Source organism: Hippocampus comes, unplaced genomic scaffold, assembly GCF_001891065.2.
Source record: "Hippocampus comes isolate QL1 unplaced genomic scaffold, H_comes_QL1_v1.1 scaffold335, whole genome shotgun sequence".
NCBI classification, from domain to species: Eukaryota; Metazoa; Chordata; class Actinopteri; order Syngnathiformes; family Syngnathidae; genus Hippocampus; species Hippocampus comes.
Window position 1 is genome coordinate 434,399 of NW_017805823.1, and position 16,051 is coordinate 450,449.

Here is a 16,051-nt window from a genome sequence, read left to right on the forward strand (position 1 = left end):
GATGTTTTTTTTTGGAGAGCAGCATCACATCATTGTCAAAGTGGTTTAAAACCCATGTTGTACCGAAAGTTGTGACCCGTGATGGATTTATTGATGAGCTGTGTTCACATGTAAAATAGCTTTGTCGTGCCTTCCAAGTGAATTCTTTCTCCTTTCTATTCCCAAAATGACACGACAAAAACCTTCAATCAAGACACATTTTTTATGCAACCAATAGTTGTATTATTTAAAAAAAAAACGCAAAACAGCTGTAATTAACAAAAAACAAAAAAAAGCACAATTTATTTATTAAATGTTAATGTGAATCTTGAATTTAAGACAACTGACACACCACGAAAGTGACTGAATTCATATAAAAATCCAGTGTTGGTGTGTCGTAGACATTTTTTGTGCACTAATGTAAAAAAAAAATGTTAGACAGTATTTTGTTTTTTTTTCAGGCATTTTTTGTGCACTAATTAAAAAAAAAAAATGTTAGACAGTATTTTGTTTTTTTTTTCCTTCTGCACAGATACAATGTAGAATCTCAACATGTCCATTGTGCCTTTGTGTCATAAAATATTCTTTTATTAGCATGTTGCACTCAGTACTGTAAAAACAATTGTCCGGTCTACCTGTTCAATGTTAAGAGTTCATTCAAGCCACTTGGTGGTACTCGACAGTATTTGGCTATCACATCATTACCAGTGCATCACAGTTGGAAGAAAAGGTGACTGTAAATACTAATGCATGCATTCTCACGTGTAATTTGTTGTTTTGCTGGAAAACTGTTTTCTGAAAGTGCAGCTTGTGACCAAAACAATGATTTAATCATTAAAAAAAAATACATAATGAGATTTTGAAGGAGTCATATTCTCTTTGTGCAACATTGTGGATTCATCCTTTGTTCTCCTTTCAGAATACACAGTAGTACGCGACGGCCCCCACATGACCTTTGTGATCCACTTTGGGTTCTTGTGTCACTGGAGAATCGGCTGTGTCAGTTTTGGCCCATCTCGGACAACACAGTCCATCCCGGTTCCTGTGAGTTGGCCTCACAAATGTTCCTCGTACCGCTTTAGTAAAGAGTAACATGACTTCGGCTCAGCATAGACGACGCTGGTAGGTCGTGGTGCGTTAGTGTGGAGGGCGGGAGTGCAGTAGCCATTGTCCAGCATCCTATGGGAGGGGCACTCGTAGCTCCCCGGGGAGCCGGGAGATGCCGACAGCGGGGGGCCCTGTGCGCTGCTGTGAGTGCCCCCTGCTGTGGGTGCGCAGTCTTGCTCGCCGAACGGTGTGGCGTATTCGGGCTCCGGCGGAAGCGGCTCTGCATACTCCGGCAGGTTCCCAGGGGAGTCGTAGTGGACGAACGTGAAGGGGATGGTGTAGGCCTCGTCTGAAGAGGGGCGAAATGTAGAGCCCACCTTCTGTCCAGTAGCGGGTTGGGCATAGTCTGCAAAAACACAGCATTTTCTATCACTTATGGTCAAATATATATTATTGTTTGTATTCCATATTGCCTATACTAGTAAATTATTTAATTTCTCTGAAACTATTAAAAGGCGAAGCTTATGATCCAAAGCATAGCACACAATGTGCTTACCTATCTATCCCAACGAGTCGCCAGGTTTATTATCCACTTGCGGTAAATAAAAGCTTCCTTCCACTTTGTAATAAAAACGAAGCAACGGCACTACATCAGCTTGTAATAACTGTTGTAATTAATAAATAAAAGCCTTGTTTAGAAACAGACATTAACGCATAAAGCATTAACTGCTGTGCCCAAAGCAAACAACAGCACCTACAGAGGCATGTCAACGGTCTCCCAGTTAAGTGATTCTTAACTATGGGGCGGGGATTGTGGGCAATCAGGTCGTGAGCCTTGAGCAGGGACAGCTCCAGAATTTTTTTCTCACATGGGGCCAAAGGGGGCTTGACTGGGGGCAGGCTGAGAAAATAATGGATAAATATATTTTTGAATGTCTCAATCTGCTGGACGGGATTAACTGGGGCTACATAGATTTTAAAACACAAATATACCGGTAATATTTGTGCCTACCTCTGGGAATCGTTTTGAACAGTGTTTGTTGATTGATGAGTTAGTTTGTCATTGTAGGGTCACTGTATGTCCTTAACACAGTGTTCCCTCTTCAGACACCTGGCACTACGGTGCCGACTCTTTCAGGGATGGAGGTAAAATTTCAAACAAATTTCCAAAAAGGAGGTAACTATTTAGTTTGAAGGAAAATACGGACGTGGCCACGTTGAAAAAAAAAAAAAAATCCACGAAGTTGCCATGGAAAAGAAGCTGGCTGTATTTGATTTTGACCATCCACCGTGTTGTGCATTTCCACCACTTAGAGGACAGGCGTGGAACAGTATCACAGTGATTCCTAACGTGCCAGACTTGCATGTCCAGGTCGTCAGGTACAGTTTCTCTCACTGTTATGTGTAGGAAACCAACCAAACATTGATCTACAATCTACATTAGCAGCTGGGCCACCACCAAATGACATCCCCTCCCTCCACCCATCTCTTTCCGGCCTCATAAGAGCCCACTCTTCTGCCTAGCTTGTGCAGTGTAGGGCCCAGACACCCCCACAGGAGCTAGAACAGGACTTTCTAATTAGACAGGCTGTGCCGGACGCCAGTTTGTCTTAGCGTCGCCCTTCCGTCCTGTTTATCAGTCTCAATAAAGGGGGCCCTCTGTGGGGCGAGGGGTGGTGGTGGGGAGGGGTGTTTAGTGGAAGGCTCGAGTCTCAGGCTGAGCGGCCTTTATCGAGCGCCAATTATAGGGTCCTTTTCAGAGAGGCTCCGCTGGCAAAAGAAAGGAATGTTTACACAGTGACTGGGTGACGAGCTAAAGAATGGACAGCCCGCGGAGAGAGCTGAGAAGTCCGCCGTGACAGCCCAGTGGGGAAAAATGAAGGACGGCGGGAATGACAAGTAGAATCCCAATAGGCCGACCAAAAAGGACTGAATCTTGCCGCCTGGACAAACCACATCACTGATATCATTCTGACCATTGCGTGGGGGGCTCGGCAGGTTGTCGTGGATATTCCGCTCCAGAGGGTATGAGATGAGCTCTGATGGAGGACACGGGAGAGTCTTCTCCTGGAAACTTTGGCAACCTGCTGAACACAGTCACGGTTACTCTTTAACCCCGATGAACAACTCTGGCATCAAGTTGAGGGAAGAAGCACACTTACTTGTTGGCACGGAGTATTTCAATTGGGTTGCCTTTTTCCTGCATGGAAGCAAACACACACCATGACAATGTTTGACAAAAGACATCGACTATCTGTACATCTACCAGCTCATTCACTCAAATAGACCTCAATTCATCATATGGGGAACATTTTCTACAGCAGAGGGGCACCAAGACGGTGTCAGCGAGCACTAGGTAGTCTCCAAGTACCACGTGGGTAGCCCGCAGGCCCAGACGGTCACCCCACAGAGCCTTGGGTTCTGTTTGAGGTTTCTTCCGTAGAGGGAGTTTTTCCTTCCTTTGGTTTTCTGATACACACGCATATCATGTATTATTATTTAAAAATATCTTGAATGGTAGATTAATCCTTAATCCATCGACATTAAGAAGAAATATTGATTCCATTATTTGGTCAATAAAAATTGGTTTAGTCAGAGGCATCTTTTGCCAACATAACAGCTTTGGTATTTTCTCAGTTCGCTTTCTGATGTGGATTTTGCTTCATGACTTGGAATGACTTTCACTTCACAGCTTGTGCATGAATAATCGTCACTGGCTTGAATTTCTTGACCTCTTGATGTGATTGCGATCATTTGAATATGACGATGTTTCCAAACGTTTGACTGGTTCTGCATAAGGAATGTGGTTCTTGATCTCTTTAATGTGAAATGCGCCTTGAGATGACTTCTATTGTGATTTGTCACAGAAAAAAAAAAAAAGAAAATTCACTTTTTTTTTTGTGCCTGAATCTGTCAAGATAGGAAACTGAGTCACAACTTGTTGATAATTATTTTGAGAAATTATTAACATTGGTTTCTTTACATAGATAAATATCAGTGCTTATTAATAACATAATAGTTTTTGAGCCATCTTATTTCAGAAGTGTATCTCAAACTTGGAGCTGTTTGCTTTAATTAAGATCCAAGAAGCAGCTCTCGGTTTCAAAAATGATGATGCAAAACAACTATCCAACCGCTTATGACGTGTTATCTACATTATTGAGCTGCGGAGAGTCTTTTTTTCTAATAAACGGCTGGCATTCTCTGCATTTGAGTTAACTCATTCACTCCCAAAGACGTTTTTAAACGTCTTTTCAGACTTGGTCTAGAATTGGCTAGTACTGAATGAGTTAATAAAAAGCATCGGCCATTACCTGAGGAAATGTGGTGTATTAAAAAAAAAAAAACACACCTTCCCTTCCACCAGACTCCAGCCAACAAACAACAGAAGCACATGATTAGTCCCAGGACCACTCCCACTGCGACGATGACTGGTTGACTGGATCCTGCACAGCCATGAGTAAGTCATTTGTATTCATGGTACAGCATATGAGATTCCCAGTGTGTCAAAAATACAGTATATGCTCTCACTCTGCTTGGATTCCACCAAAACGGGACGTTCTGTGGTCGTGAGAGATGTTTTTGGAGTCGCCGCGTTAGCTTTGCCGGACGGAGATTCTGTTCGGCAAAAATAAATAAAGCATGGCCAATAATGCTAAGAGATGAATAACAGTTGAAAAAGACGGGAGACGATACCTACCGTCAGTTGAACGAGATCTTGGCGTGACCTTGACAGGGCAGCCCAGGATTTGGAGTTGAACCGAACCTCGGCCATGGCGGCGCTGAGGCCGCACACGGACGAAGCGAGCCACGGCCGGAGGAAACAGGCTGTTGAGCACCCTCGGGTGACCGTCGGCAAAGGCCTCAAACACCTTGGAAGAGAGAGAAAGCTGCTTGATTTATCCTGTGAGGAAAAAAGAAATGAGAGCCACAAGAACAACTGATAATTTCTGCACGACCATATCAGCAAAGGTAGACAACTCAACCTTTTCTTGTTTGCTGACAGCGTCTTTGTAAACTTTCCAGTTCTTCCTGTCTCTGCTAAAGAGCAGCGAGTAGGATTTGAAGTGGTTCTCGCTCGATCCGGTTGTAATCACTCCTGAAAAAAAGGGAAGGGAGACATTGTTGTTTCACTTCGCACTTTGTCCGTGAGAATGTGTTCTGGTTTTGTGAGGTGTCCCATCAAATGTGAGGCCTCATTACAGAGCGCTTCCTTTTAATGATGCGCTTCCTCCATTTACGTTACCGTGCAGCATTTCGGGGGTATGAATAGCACACAATCACACAGCTGAAGGACACATGGTCATGTGGTGCAGGAAGTTGTTTTTTTTTTTTTTTTTCCATTTGACCGTTTTCGATTTATGGCTTAGAAGTGTTTTTCCATGCAAGTATTTAGCGGAATTATGACAAGGTTACTCCAAATTTGGGTTAGGCCGCCACCACCATGAGAACAGAGCTCTGTCTTTAATCAAGGACACGCTTTACTCAGTTTACCAAAAAAAAAAAAAAAGTCGAATTTCTGATTTGATTCTTTTTCTGCTTCCTTATAGAAAGAAAAACAAACGAACAAAAAAAAAATGACAATAACATTATTCAAAACAAGTTTGCTTTCCAGTTTGCTGTTAAAAAAAAAAAGAGTGCTTGCACTTTTCTAATGTAGAGATGTACAGGTAAGCAACCCAATCACGGCAAAATATCTGGAAACCACGACGGTACTTTGGGTCAACAGTTTCCAACATGTTCATTCATCTTTTGCTTTTGAAAAAATATATTAGAGGGTGCCGCGTCTTTGTAAATGTTGAGAGTGATTTACTCTGTGATTGCCTTCCAATGGGGACCTTTCTTGTCACACTGAACAGTATGCGAAAATGGCTGTTCTCATGTTGTCCTATGCAGGAATTCGTTGCTAGTGACTTAAAAAAAAAAAGAAAATAAAAATATTTGCAACAGGGATCTGAGAAGTTGCTAAATACAGTGATCAAATCAATGAGTCGGTAACACTGACTGCGCTTTCTCAACCCGCCCTACTCTCATCATGTAAAGGTAAAATGGTTATCAGTGGGGATGTACTTTGATCAAAAGAAGCCGCTAATAAAGAATCAATTTTCCAGATAAACAAATATAATACATCACCCTGACAAATCCACAAACTAAACGGCTCCATTGTTTAATGGTCCCTGGCTGCTAGCTCTTAAAATGGATTTATCGCATTTATAAGAGCGTGGCTTCGAGGCCACACTATCTTAAAACTAAAAAGGTTTTCAAGAGGGCTAATTTTCTTCCGAAAACTCCCGTTCAATCCTACCTGTGATAGAGCTTTTATCAGCGAGTCCAAGCTCCACCCAAGGCGACGGATCGTTCCAGCCTGCGGTCCAGACGAGCCCCTCGTGTCCAGAATGTACATTCTTGGCGGACCAGGACAGTTTGTCCTCTTTGTCACCAAAAGATGAGGCGTTTAAACCAGTCGCCGTCAGGATGTTATTACATTCTGTTGAGTAATCAGAGGTGCTTGTAGTTGACACGATGCTGATGTTTTGTAAACCGCCACAAAATAACATTTCAAAACTGCTGTAAACACACTTCAGAATGAAAATGTGACTTGAGGCTATCAAGCTGTACCTTGAGTGAACACCAGTTTCTTTTCAGATAATGAGCCCCTGTCCAAAGAGAAAAGTCAGCATTCAAAAGAAAGCATTTGAAGGAGAAAGTGATAAAGATTGTGGGGTTTTTGTTTTTTTACACAATTGAAAGCAGATTAACCCCTGCATTTTACAAACGTTTTAGAAAGGATCCCGTTGGAAAAGGTGGACTCGTAAAGCGTCAGGCTCCTCTCACGGCTCATGCTCACGCGACCTCCGAGCTGGTCGGACGTTGCGCCGGCGTGCACAGCAGACTTACACAGCACCGATGTCTGTGGCGGAGAGGGCAGAGGTGAATTACAACTTTACACAAAGATCTAGCAAAATGACAACAACCGTGCAGAAAAATGGCCACTGAAGCTCGATTTCCAACAAGTGGTTCAGTTCGCTAATTTATGCATTTTATTCCACTGTAAAAGGGTTCAGATTTGTGGGGATGCCGGTTGCTCCTCGATTTGGGAGGGTGGAGGTACGCACACTGCACGGTGTTGATTGGTTATCTGAATCTGCCTCATTCCCGTGGTACAATGAATTACTCGGGAAGAAAACCAGTCATGACAAGAGTTCTGTTCCTTTGGTGCGGTTGTAACTCAAATTTGTTTGGTAGTTGGCGCTATCATAACCTACTGCTATCGCGGGAGTAAAGGAGTACCCTCCTGGATTATCATTCGACCCGCATCTGTAAATTTTATGTTTTGTTGTGGACTGGTCAGAGTTGATCGAATTGAAACTGTGTTGATCTAACCTGAACTACGAGGTGGAAACATGATGTGAACCCAACTATCAACTCCCAACTTTTAAATGCCATGTACTTACATCTCGGTAGCCCCGATCGGGACCTCCCCATATGTCTCCAGTCACATTTTTACACCCGGCAGGGCAGTAAACTCTGAAAAGCAGAAGACACTTGCTGGGTAGTCTACTTGTTTAACAAGGACGAGAAACATGCAGTATTCACCAACCTCACATGCGGCAAGTTAAAATGAGACCCTCGTTGTAAACAAGAGACCATATCTGCAACAACAAGGGAGACAAAATAATGTCACTTGATTTCGAATGGGATTTAAAGGACGACGTGAGTACGTATTAAAGGGCTTACATAACAACCCCCCCACCCTTTCCAACACAGACATGAGATAGCCCAGTGTGTTGCTATATTAGGGGATGAGCGGTCATCAGTGTTGAGATGAGCAAGGCCTTTGTTGCGCTGACTTGACGAGCACGGCGACTGGCTCTCGTGTGATCTCAGCTAACAGACGGCGGTTTGTGCATCCAGACATGGCGAGATTTCACAAACAAGCTACGGGAAGACAGGAAACTGTGATACACGCAGCGTTGTCCGGATGACCTCATCTGGGGGACACTAAGTATAGACTCCTGTTCAGACCAGTCACATGACGCAGGAAAAAAAAAATATAAATCTCTTTGTCAAACATAAGATGTCCCTTGTCAAATACATGTCATGTAACCGTTGTTACATGGCCTTTGGTGGTCCTGGGGTTGCAAGAGGAGAAGAATCAATGCTCACTGAACAACACGCTGAAGCCAGAGGCCTCCCAGTATTCCTCCCGCCATGATAACACGTGTTGGGTGCTGTAGTAACCGTGTGCGTCTCCGAACCCCTTAGCCTCGCCCATAGTGATGGCTGTGGTACATACCAGGATAAAGGTCTGTGGCGTAGGACAGTAGAAAGCCCCGTCCGGACCGATGTGACCCCGACTCGAAGGTTATTGTCACTTCGTTGCTTGCGAGTGTCATATTCTTTTGTGACGCATTCAGTCTCCCACAAACCGGTCCTGTTGAACATACAGAAAGCTATTTTAAATTAGCATTCAATGATGCATATCGTATATTAACTCCTAACCAATCCAGGATGGACACCACCTCATGCCCAACGTAGGCTGGGATGAGCTCAGGCTAACCCGCAAGCCTAATCAGATGAAACACTAAAGAAAATGGCTCCAAAGATATGGTATACAGTACTATTTTTCTTCTCCAAGCTGCCTCCTGAAGTTCGAGTGTGAGTAGGTCAACCGATTGTCCCAAAAGATTTATTTGCAATGTTCTACATAAAATTCTTAACACTTTTACAGATATAAAGTTAACTGCTACATTATATATTTTAACTAAATACGAGTACATTCAAGTAAAAACTACTCACTTTCTGAAGATACTCAATGGGCAGATAATTGAGAACCAAAAGGATCAAAATGTGGTGGGGCTTTTTTTTGTGTGTGTAGTTTTGTTTTTTTGGTGGTGGGGCTTTTTTTTGTGTGTGTGTAGTTTTGGTTTTTTGGGCAAATATGTCGAGTCTTTTCCATGCTATTAGGACAACAGATTGTCCCAAAAGATTTATTTGCAACGTTCTACATACAATTCTTAACAGTTTTACAGATATAAAGTTAACTGCTACATGATATATTTTAACTAAAAACGAGTACATTCAAGTAAAAACTACTCACTTTCTGAAGATACTCAATGGGCAGATAATTGAGAACCAAAAGGATCAAAATGTGGTGGGGCTTTTTTTTGTGTGTGTGTAGTTTTGGTTTTTTGGGCAAATATGTCGAGTCTTTTCCATGCTAGTCATTAGCCAAAACGATTTCAGCTGCATTCTGTTGACATTAGCAAGTGCTAAGTCAAAATAATTAGTGTATTTAAGTAATATTGAATTGTATTGGTCATATTAAATGAGTATATATGAAAAATATAGATTTAATATGATTGCGATGACCAATCTAGACACATTGACATCGGTGGGGCTTTTTTTTGTGTGTGTAGTTTTGTTTTTTTGGGCAAATATGTCGAGTCTTTTCCATGCTAGTCATTAGCCAAAACGATTTCAGCTGCATTCTGTTGACATTAGCAAGTGCTAAGTCAAAATAATTAGTCTATTTAAATAATATTGAATTGTATTGCTCATATTAAATGAGTATACATGAAAAATATAGATTTGATATGATTGCGATGACCAATCTAGACACATTGACATACCACAAGAAATTCAATTGCCAGTTGTATATTTATCATTACGCTTTTCCTCGTTGCCATCGCTGGTTCATTCTGTGATGTCATGGCAAAAATCATAAAAAGCCAAAGGAAAAAAACAAAACACAAACACATTCAGCTGAATTCTGGCAAGATTATGTTTTGAACTTCCACTTTGGACTTTTCGGTTGAGCTCCAAATTGTTCAAATTGTGCAATGTTTTGACCACTGTATTTGTCAGTCGAAGTCAATACGCAATGTAGCGTTTTCTAATGATGATCCTTTTGGGTGAGTACAGAACTGTATGAGGCATCTGTGAACTCACTCGCTGCACAACATTAGTGAGATTAATATTAAAGAGTTGTAGAATGTCCCTGCTTGTAGGAACAGTAACCCGGCAGAGAGAAGAGAACATTACAGTCATGACTCAGTTAGTACGGTATCCAGTAACAAACACAACTGGCAGCGCAAATCCTTCTATCATCAATTTCTCAATCGTCCTTTTGGTGTGGAGCCAAATTTGTATGCCCTCAAGACACAACTTTGTGTCTCTGCGTTAGCATGTAAACATCAATGTGTCAAAGTATTGGCATGCCCTTGGGTGTATTGGCACGGGGGAACGTCTGCAATAGTACGGGAAAATAAAAACAATTGTCAGAATGAGAGAAAAACAAAAACAGGATGGAAATGTCAAACTTGGTGACTTGAAAACTTCTCACCTAGACTGGGATGCTCATATTTATCTGTGATGACGAGAGAGCCATTACTGCAACCGGGACTACTTTCGATGTCAAAATCCCCAAAAAGAAGTCGCAACGTGCGCCCTTCTGGAACACGAAGCTTCCACGTGCACCGGGTGTTACTGGGATATGTGCCCGGGTAGTTCTCTGAGGCTAAGGTGCCAGACTCTGTGCCCAGGAGTGTATATCCACAGCCATCACCTGAAACAAAACAGATAAAGCTGTTTCATCGAGTGGGATACTAGAAAAAAATGTTCTCGTGTGTTTCAGTAAGCAAGTGGATGCAAGCAGTTAAAGTGAAGTTGATAAATTCCAATTAATCAATCCTTGATTAAAAAAAATACTGCATATGAAAGATAAGATAAGAAAACCTTTATTTGTCTCACAATGGAGAAATTTGATCCCTTTTTAATTCAATGCTGACATGATTTGTTAGTGTTCCCATTCTAAAGCAGCCACGAGAAGCAGAAGATTTTCACACTTCTCCATCGCCAGCACTTCCTGTCTACGATAGAAGACTAATAAACGCCCCCTCAGAACACACACAGTAAACCACAGCTTGTTTAAAACCATCCATCTGTTAGCAAAGCGATCACACAGACTGTATATAGTGTTTTTAAAAAGTCTACACACCCCTGTTCAAAATGCCAGCTTCAGTGAAATAACAATAAATAAATAAATAGAGACCAAGATTAGCGATTTTGTTTCCACCATTAAAATGACCATGAACATGTAAAACTCATTTATTCTGTGTAAAATTGAATTCATTTGGTTGCGCAAGTGTGCACACCCGCTTATAACAGGGATGTGACTATGTTCAGAATATCCCAATCACATTCACGCTCATTTCAGCACTTAAGTCCATTCCACTGGTTTACACATCGTTGTTTTCTGAAATAGGAAAAGTTGAAGTGATAAAAGTCACAGATTTGTTTGCATTTTTGTCGTACTGATTTATGTTTCCACCACATTTAAATGGTAGACTTTTGTCAAGTTGTTGTGAACACTGAAGAGGCCGCAGGTCAACGTGTCTACTAAATTTACAACTCTAACTGAAGTAGATAAAATTGTCCTTATTCTAATACAGTTTATTTATTGCTTGTGTTTGTTAAAAATAATATATGGGAAGAGGATCTTAAAAAAAAATCACAAAGAAAAAAAAAAACAGTATCAATTAATTTTTTTCCTAAAATCATTTAATCCCAGTTTAAACTCTGAATGTATTTAATTTGTTTCATTTTTTTAAATGCTGATTCATACCACTCATCTGACTTCCGAACCGACATCTGCTCCTCCGACAAACACACGACCCAGACGGAAACACTAATATTTAGATTATCTAACTCATCAGTGGGCCGCAGTAAATAAATGAGCAATTCCCATAGTGATCACACAGAGCTCGGTTTTGCGCGGGCGGTAGCAATAAGTTAAATCAAGTCGTCCAGGAATGGTCAAAAGATTAAAAATGCAGTGGTCACCGTCTGAACTTCATCCTTTGTACTCGTCTTCCATATAAGGGTGCTCAAAGATTTGTTGAGTCCAAACTGCAGGATAACCTTGTGTGCTCACCCTGTGTCCTGAAACCACACACACCAGCCCCCAACTTCTACACAGCTCTTTCTCTCTTTTTCTGTTTTTGCCCCTCTTCAAGCCCCCTAAGGATTTCCTGGAAATGCCGCAGCGACATAGAGTAACCGCGGGCAACCGAGCATGGATTTGTCACTTTCCGGTGGAAGGGTTACTTTAGGGAGCAGTGCTTTGGCTAAATAACCCCCCCCCCCCAAAAAAAAAAAAAACATGAGCTCATTCTATCCTGAATTGACCTGTTTGGGGAATTTAGAAGAACGGTTGAAGAGAAGTGGATTCATATGGGGATAACAAGACCCAGTTCCAAATGTTCCTCTTGTGCTTTGCTGGCAGGCCCTCACAGGTTCACACAAGCAGAAGGGATGCTCACCTGTAAGAGCTGCAACTAAACTGCATTACCCTGCCTAATCTGTCAGTGGCCCTTTTTTGGACAAATATCCCACAAATATTTCTGCATTGCTGAATATTTGACAATATTTTACGTGTCAATGTACAACAGTGACATTAAAGAAAAAAAACTTGTTTTAACCAGAGATCCTACAAGTATTGTTACATCAAAAAACTTCACAGTGACAAATGATCCAGCATCCATATTTCCCTTTTACAGAGGCCGCCCTGCCTCTATTACAGTTCTGTTACTATACTGTTTCTCAAGTAAAATTGATGGGTTGACTTCATCTCCCCAATTCCGTGACAGTCAGTTTTTACAGGAAGACCTCTTGTCGGTGGTGTACAGAGGTGGGGAAAATGCCACCTTTCATAGGCAGTGAAAAGCCTCTTTTACACAGAGATACTGCAAATATTGACCGAACAAATGTTCGCCCTTACTTTTTACACAGACCCAGGAGAAGACACAATTTGAGTTTTCACACAGCGTTACACCATCCCACAATCAGATAATCAGCTGTGAGACGATTACTTTTCGGACAAAAACAGTTGCTTTCGCACAACAGTGTTAGAGAGTGAGTGTTACGTGTTAAATTTCATGCTTCTGTCACACCTTTCCTGCACGCCGTTGCACACAGAGGCGATCCCGATTTTGTTACGGCTCTGATACCTCTGAACGCGTAAAATCTCCCCAATTTGATGTTCGTGCCCTTTCTCTATATCGGCGACAAAAATAAAATTTAAAAAAGCAGTTTATTAAACAAAACAGGTTATTAAGGGTATCTTCTGTTTACATTTGACATTTCCGACAGGAAACTTGAAAGCATGGTGTAAGTATATGTCGTCTGGCACACGCGCATACCTTTGTATTTAATTTTTAATTTTACTTTTATATTTGTGGTCTAGATGTGTTTTTCAAACAATATTGACTGTAATTATGATTTAACCACTGCGGTAGCATAGGTTTTGTGATTGACGCAGCATAGTCTTATTTACTTACAAATTCAAAATCCATCTGAAACCAACGACTTTGTGTTGATACGCCGACACACAACACTAGCACTGGCATGACCCAGGATGTCCCTTGGGATCACATCCTGGGATCACTCCCAAGACTGTCCCCCTGTGGGACAGAGTGCAAGAGAGGCAGACAGGCAAAGGTGTTTGGACTAACGTCCCAAAAAGGGACACCATTGGCAACATTAGGGAGCACCAAAACCTCTGGGTCATGCCAGTGCTAGAGGGGAAATAACATTTTTTTCCATTGTGCGTGGGTCCCACCTCCACTCTGTCTGTTTCCGAGCAATTGCAAAGTGACTCAAGTTAATTATCAGCCGGCGTGAGGAAACCAAAGCCACAAGGAGACGGCCAAAAATAACGCAGTGATTGCACTCTTGAGTGTCGAAGATAATGATGGCATAATGTTTATTGATGTGGCATACGGATCCCACTTTGTTTGGGAAGATTTGTGGTAAACTCATAGATAGCTGCAGGTAAACATGAAGGGAAGGGATAAATGTGTCATACGTGATCAACCCCCCCCCCCCAAAAAAAAATCGTACTTATGGATATAAATGACCACAATATGATAGAACAACATGCAAAAGTGTAATAATTCACTGCGAATGCATACTCAACCTACCCAAATAATAAAAATGCATGTTTTGACGTGACAGTGGTGTGATGTTGGAGAAGAGTAAATGTAAACCCAGTTTTACAGTATGGCTGTGAGTTCCGGCAAAGATATTAAAAAATATTTGTTACAATGAAAATACGTTTAAACATTTAAAGCAGTTGCTAGCTTGCAAACTTGTAGGAAAAAAGCCCCAACGAGTAATTGTAACTTACCCTCTTGGCCGTGGACGCGTATTGAAAAAGCGCAAAATACAAGGCAGAATACAATTAAAAGTGATTTCAGCGCATCTCCGAGGTTTTCGTTCTTTGTTCTCATGGTTTTCAGTGCTCAGTTGCAGGCGAGAAAAGTGTAAGCCGCAGAGGCTCTGGTGTGTTCTTGTGTTCTGCTCTCGCATCGGAGGAAAAGTTGTAGTGGAAAGTACAGGGTGTTTACTATTGGCCACGAGGCGCTTACTGGACTTGCGATTGGCCAAATGCCGTGTCAATCAATATATCGCCCGCATTCCATTCCGAAGAGGCGGGCTACTGTCCATACTGACCTAGAGTCAGTCTGCGCGCGCTTATTAATGGTTTACCTTTGTTTACAGGGAAGGTAACGCTGAACTCGGATCTACTGCACTTTGTTCATGATTAATCGCTGCAAGTATGTTATATTGACATGTTTGAACACTCTACGTTTACGCCCCCGTCACCCTTTGACTATAGCACGTCTCCTCTCGAGGTGCGTTCCAAAACAAAGAGGGAGAAACCACACAAGTGGCATTTTTTACATTTTTAAGATTTCCTTTTTAGAGTACATAACGCGCGCGTGCGTGCGTGTGCGTGCGCGTGTGCGTGTGTGTGTGTACGTTTTGTCTCTTTAGAGGCGTGATCCGGTATGGGTTGTGTGGCGCGCCAATCAAGCGGCGCCCTCGCACATAAGAGTAATTTGACCGATTTACACTGCATCGCGTGCGAACGCACCGCTTGTCGTGACAGCGGGACAGATGCTTCTCAGGCAAAGGCTGCCTTCAGTGCGGGGAGCGTGGACGCGTCACGGCGCATGCTCTCCTACGTCTCTGGCCGGCGGAGGATGAGGAGAACGGTGTCCCGCTCAACAACGGTAAGTCAAACTATGACAATGTTGACTCAAAGCAGCAAGTGTTGTGTTTGGGTTCGTGTTTTTCTGTGTGTGTGTGTGTGTGTGTGTGTGTGTGTGTGTGTGTGTGTGTGTGTGTGTGTGTGTGTGTGTGTGTGTGTGTAGAAGATCAAGTGGGTTTGTGCGCTAGTTGTGGAGTGTGCGTGCCGGGCTGTGCGTGACGCCGGGCCAGCAGACGTCAGTTTGAGTGGGTGATGGAGTGTGAGGGAGGCACGCAACGGCTCAAGCTCAGGCTACTTGCTAGTGTTGCTATGTTGGAGCGCTTGTATTTGTCACCTATTCATTTTTGAATAGACGGTTAGTAAATGCCACTTTGCTCACTAATATTTTATTGCTATTGTAGAACATACGGCTGCTTCTTTGTGCACGACTGACTTGTGCGTTGTACAAATAATTTCATTGAAATGAACGCTGACTGTTACTCGTGTAAATCTTCTGATGGGGAGCATTTCTTTACACAGTAGCGTGTTGTGCAACAGGATCCCCCAAGCGTTCACCTCAAATTAGTAGTTTGTTTCTAAACTTACTGAATCTTGTAATTTATTACAATATTGACAATGCCGTAACCACCACACTAATGGCAAATTACATTCATCACAATCATGTTTTGCATATCTTTCCTATAGCATCCAGTCAGATAGGTGGTGTAAATAAATAGAACAAATGCACCTTAGGGTAATAGCTAGATACACGATGACGGTTTTTAGTGAATATATATTTTATTATACGTTTATGGATTTATTGGCATGTTGCTGTTTGCCTTATATATCTTATTTGTCTGTGCCTCGACTAGAAATAAATAAAGCTGATTAAAATATGTATCATAGCATGGTAAACGTGTATGTGTGTGTGGTAAACGTGTATGTGTGTGTGTGTGTGTATATATATATATATATATATATATATATATA

At 42.0% G+C, this 16,051-nt stretch overlaps 2 protein-coding genes across 5 annotated transcripts in view; one reads left to right on the forward strand and one right to left on the reverse strand.

Moving 5' to 3' along the window:
- Window positions 1–499: 499 nt before the first annotated feature.
- On the reverse strand, window positions 500–14,411 carry LOC109525590 (discoidin, CUB and LCCL domain-containing protein 1). Of its 2 annotated transcripts, none has more exons than XM_019886184.1 (15): window positions 14,216–14,411; window positions 10,373–10,594; window positions 8,324–8,461; window positions 7,628–7,679; window positions 7,482–7,554; window positions 6,804–6,937; window positions 6,646–6,683; window positions 6,332–6,514; window positions 5,013–5,125; window positions 4,727–4,898; window positions 4,558–4,644; window positions 4,379–4,472; window positions 3,189–3,226; window positions 3,003–3,110; window positions 500–1,432 (listed from the first exon to the last, which is right to left on the reverse strand). In XM_019886184.1, exons 1-15 carry the CDS (start codon window positions 14,316–14,318, stop codon window positions 1,035–1,037), a joined length of 1,953 nt encoding a protein of 650 aa, XP_019741743.1. In that variant the 5' UTR covers window positions 14,319–14,411; the 3' UTR covers window positions 500–1,034. The 2 variants fall into 2 exon arrangements, with proteins under 2 accessions (XP_019741743.1, XP_019741742.1); XM_019886183.1 differs by having other exon boundaries at window positions 3,003–3,113.
- Window positions 14,412–14,599: 188 nt separating this feature from the next.
- LOC109525594 (glucocorticoid modulatory element-binding protein 1-like) overlaps window positions 14,600–16,051 on the forward strand; it is an 11,452-nt gene continuing 10,000 nt past the window's right edge. For 2 of the 3 annotated variants that reach the window (XM_019886190.1, XM_019886191.1), the window contains exon 1: window positions 14,600–15,104. The gene's annotated coding sequence lies outside the window, so the exon portion shown is untranslated. Of the gene's footprint in view, window positions 15,105–15,194; window positions 15,438–16,051 lie in introns of those variants that run through there. The other variant, XM_019886192.1, reaches the window with a different exon arrangement.